The sequence below is a fragment of the Saccoglossus kowalevskii genome, chromosome 3 (genome assembly GCF_978046115.1).
Source record: "Saccoglossus kowalevskii chromosome 3, keSacKowa6.1, whole genome shotgun sequence".
Lineage (NCBI taxonomy): Eukaryota > Metazoa > Hemichordata > Enteropneusta > Harrimaniidae > Saccoglossus > Saccoglossus kowalevskii.
The window spans coordinates 19,717,889-19,722,747 of record NC_140643.1 but is presented as its reverse complement, the minus strand read 5'-3'; the positions used below and the strand labels follow the sequence as shown (position 1 = coordinate 19,722,747).

Sequence of the window (4,859 nt, the reverse complement as noted above, 5' to 3'; positions counted from 1 at the left end):
TCCGAGCACTGTCCAATAAGAAAACTCCAGTCAAGAAAAAGAAAAAAATTCTGGTTCAGAAAGGAGGTTTCCTGGCCGCCTTGATTGCTCCCTTAATTTCGAGCATACTCCCTCCCCTACTAGGTCTTAAATAGATGGAATCCGTGAAGAAGATGGCTTTAGTCCCTGCTGAGCTATTATCTACCATCCAAAGCCAGAATGCTCAAATGACGAGACCTGTGGTGAAATCATTGACTTCGCTGGATAGAGACATGAATGACATAACGCAAATGGAAGAGTTGCCTGAAGATGAAAAAGTCAAACTGTACCAACAGGTTCTACGCAAGTACTTGTTGTTGCGGGAGAAGAAAAACGAACCGATTCCAATCTCCGTTACGCAGCAATTACCCAACACTGATGCTGTAGCCGATCAGGAATCTCAACCCGACAAAGATGGTGTGCCAGATCAAATTACATCCGAAGTCTTACAAAGTGTTCCCAAGAGCATGCAGAGAAAAGCGAAGCTTCTACTACAGAAAGTTAAACAGAACCAACGGGTCGACTGGGGTGAAAATGGTGAATTAATCATTGATGGACAATCCGTGCCAGGCACGCACATCATCGATTTAGTCAATGATTTCTTGCGTAAAAGGAAGAATTTCACCCCCACAGGTTGGAGAGAATTTGCCGAAGTTATGAAAATGTCAAATGTACCTCAAGACCTTGTTGGCAATACAGATCGGTGGTCTTACATGCATACCAACACACTCAAGGGGAGAGTTCCGAAGAGACGTGGACCCCATGTGGTTTCCACTCCCATTCATCCTCGACACACGTGGGTGACGTATTAAATAGAACCTCATCGCAACCGCTAGATCTCACTTTGGTTCAGTCGGTCGTGATGGATCCACGCTGTCCTGCTTTGCTTTCGTTTATCGAACGTATCCACTGCCTCTGCGCGTGTGAAATAACCACACCCGTAAACAATGACGAAGAAGATGGACACCGTCCTAGACGAACTGTTTTACGATGTCCAAAGTCCTGGAAGTTACGGGGGTTTGAATTCCCTTTATGCTGCCGTAAAAAAAACAAAGAGAGGAAAAAAGATAACCAAGTCGGACGTGAAGAAGTGGTTGAGTAAACAGGATACATATACTCTGCACAAACCTTCTAGACGGTCCTTTAAAAGAAGGAGGGTGGTGGTTTTCCAAGTGGACGAGCAGTGGGAGGCTGATCTATGCGATCTCTCCTCGATATCCAGATACAACAGTGGATACAAGTTCTTATTGACGTGTATCGATGTTTTTTCAAAATATGCTTTCGTCGTACCTCTGAAAGACAAGAGAGGGGCGAGTTTGGTCGAGGCATTTCGGAAAATACTCGGGAAGGGGCGTCGCCCTGACGTTTTGCACACGGACAGAGGAACTGAATTCACCAACAGACTTTTTCAGAACTACCTCAAGAGCGAAGACATTAAGTTCTTTACTACAGGCAATGAGACTAAAGCCAGCATTGTGGAGAGATACAACAGAACCATCAAGGGAAAAATGTTCAGATATTTCACGAAGAACAACACGTTGACTTATCTACCTGTATTAGACGACATGGTACGTTCTTACAACAATACCCATCACAGAAGTATAAATACCAAACCCTCACTCGTTACCTACGCGAACCAGAAAAAGGTCAGAGACATATTGTACGGTGATCTAAACACAGACAAAAATGGGGTGAAGAAGAGGAAGATTTATAAACTCGGTGACAGAGTCAGAATCAGTAAAACCAAACACGTTTTCAAAAAAGGTTACTTACCCAATTGGACCGAAGAGGTATTCACGATTGTTGGACGTCTCAACACACAACCACCTGTTTACAAAATTTCAGATTACAACGGCGAAATGTTGGAAGGTACTTTCTACGAAGAAGAACTTCAGAAAATAGTAAAAGACGACGATGCATTGTACATTGTGGAGAATGTGTTGCGCAAGAGAAAACGTAAAGGTCACGTGGAATATTTCGTTAAGTGGCGTGGGTATGATGATTCGTTTAATTCTTGGATCAGGGACTTGCAACGTTTATAAATACCATTCACACACACGATGACCCGATTCATTTCAAAAGATCATCATGTCTGGAAAGGATTTTTTTTTGACGCTCCCTAGTAATGCCTCGCTCGATGTGTTCCCGAACAACACATTGACAAAATACACTGTCAAACTACCGAGAACGCTTTCGCTAGATGGCGATTGGGAAGTAGCATTGGCCGACATCCACTACCCAAATTCGTGGTACAACGTCGTACATGACGAAAATAGGATCTTTTACGATGCCTCACCCAATATGAGAGATCACGGAGAACTGAAATTGAATCCGGGCTACTACAACTCGATCGAAATGATTTTAGATGCGATTCGAGAAAAAGGTCTACCAGATGAAATACTGATGACATATAATTCGAGGTCAAGGAGAGTGACCGTGGCGGTTGAAGAAGGAGCTCGTGTAATCTTGATGGGTGGATTGGCTGAACTGTTAGGATTTCCCTCAAATACAACAATTACAAACGAAAGACGCACTAGTCCCTACCTTGCCGACATTAGAAGTTTGTATTCCCTCTACGTGTATTGCAATATGGTCGAACACCAAATGGTCGGTGACGTTTCCGTACCTCTCTTGAGAATAGTCAATGTTGAAGGAACCCACGGTGATAGCGTCAATCACACTTACAACAAACCTTACTTCCTGCCGATTCGAACGTCAACATTTGAGACTGTGGAGATTGATATAAGGTCTGATACGGGGGAGAAGGTGCCATTTCAACGCGGACGAGTGATCGTGACGCTGAGTTTTCGCAAAGCTCGTCCTTCGCTAGTGTGAAGAAAAAATGAACAGACATCGACCTTACACTCCTCACGTGGGGGTTTATAGAAATTACTACATGAATCAGATTGGACGAGGATCTGTATTTTCTGGCACGAGACTGCAACGCGGATATGGAATCGGAAGTATGTTTTCTGGATTGGCGAGATCGGCCGCACCTCTGTTAACACAAGGTCTGAAAGCAGTGGCAAAACCAGCGCTCGATGCCGGTTTGGGTATTCTAGGTGATGTTGTACAAGGGAAAAACTTTAAAAAAGCGGCTTCGAGTAGAGCAAAGACTGCGGGTCGTCAAATTACTTCTTCGGTATTGAGCAATTTATTTGGAAGACCCTCTCAAACGGGGCGAGGACGCACCATCAAAAGAAAGAAGACAACAACGAGACGTGTCATTTCTTCCAAGGCTAAGAAGAGGAGAAGATCTCCGGATATATTCGACTGAACATCATGGCTTTTGTACACGAACACTCCTGTGAATGCGCAAAGACGGAACTCGATCTCTTTACTATTCCTCCGACACAGACAAGTATCGAAAAAGGAAGTTACGAAGAGGTAAACCCACTCACGAATATAGCCGATGGTCCGATCGAATTTGTAATACCTTCGGCCGGAAGTGACTACATCGATATTGGTTCTACGCTTTTGCACATCAAGGCTAAAATCACGAATGCAAATGGAAGTAATTTGGCTGCGGACGCCACTGTAGGGCCTGCAAACTTGTGGTTGCATTCCCTCTTCAATCAAATCGACGTGTACCTAAATGGAAAGCAGATTTCGGATGCATCTCCCACCTATTCTTACAGAGCCATGATCGAAACGCTATTGAATTATGGAGGCGATGCCAAATCAACGCAGATTGGTGCTGCGATATTTGAGAAGGACACCGCTGGAAAAATGAATGTTGCAAACCCAAGGGCTGATGATGGTGACGCTAACATGGGACTCAAACGTCGATACGCATATACATCACTCAGTAAGACGGTCGACATGATCGGACGAATACACGGGGACATATTTTTTCAACCAAAGTATTTACTCAATGGGGTGGAAGTTAGACTGAAATTACATCGAAGTAAAAATCAGTTCTGCTTGATCAGTTCAACCGAAAATCCAGCATTCAAAGTAGTCATCACCGATGCTACCCTCCTAGTGAGAAAAGTCAAGTTGAGCCCCAGCGTACAACTGGGACACGTTGAAGCGTTGAAACAGGGTACTGCAAAATACCCCATCGATCGATGCGTTATGAAAATCGCTTCCATCCCCGCTGGTACAATGTCATTAAACAAAGATTTGATCTTCCTCGGTCAGCTGCCCAAAAGGATCATCCTGTGTCTGGTTTCTAATACGTCTTTCAACGGATCCTACGAAACCAATCCATTCAACTTCCAGAATTACGGTATCACATCACTGGTTCTCAATGTTAGAGGCGAGCAAGTTCCCGCAAAGCCATTGAAGACAGACTTCACGGCAGCTGGTGGCAGAAGTTGCATCATGGCTTATTACACTCTATTTACCGGTACAAATAAAATGGGTCAAGACCAAGGCAACGGCATCACTCGAGACGAATATCCCGAAGGGTACACAATCTTCGCATTTGACCTCACTCCCGACGAATCGGCCAGCGATTATCACCTCAATTTGATACAAGAAGGAAAGATTGGTCTTGAGATTCAGTTCAGACAAGCATTGACTGAGACTGTGTCCGTTTTGATTTATGCTGAATACGATAACGTTATCGAGATTGACAGAGACAGAAACGTATTGACTGATTTCTAGCTGCGATGGACACGAATCAACTGAATCGTATTCTGTCGACTAATCCGTACACTAGAAACGTGTTCTTTGGCGTTTATGCTAGAGATCAACTGCCTAAGGCTAAAGTGTTGGAGTATCCCGCAGCGTTCGTATCAAACACCGATGATAGTAGCGGAGGTGGGACACATTGGGTGGCTTTTTATCTGAAGGATCCCTACCGTGGAGAATATTTTGACTCGTATGGTAGTCAA

At 44.2% G+C, this 4,859-nt stretch overlaps 1 protein-coding gene across 1 annotated transcript; it reads left to right on the top strand.

The window, feature by feature from the left end:
* Positions 1-3,300: 3,300 nt before the first annotated feature.
* Positions 3,301-4,629, top strand: LOC146747539 (uncharacterized protein F54H12.2-like). Its single transcript, XM_085497343.1, has one exon. It carries the CDS (start codon positions 3,301-3,303, stop codon positions 4,627-4,629), a length of 1,329 nt encoding a protein of 442 aa, XP_085353469.1.
* The last annotated feature ends 230 nt before the right edge of the window (positions 4,630-4,859 follow it).

Coding starts and splice junctions, on each gene's coding strand:
- LOC146747539 (XM_085497343.1), top strand. CDS start 3,301: ATGGCTTTTGTACACGAACACTCCTGTGAATGCGCAAAGACGGAACTC.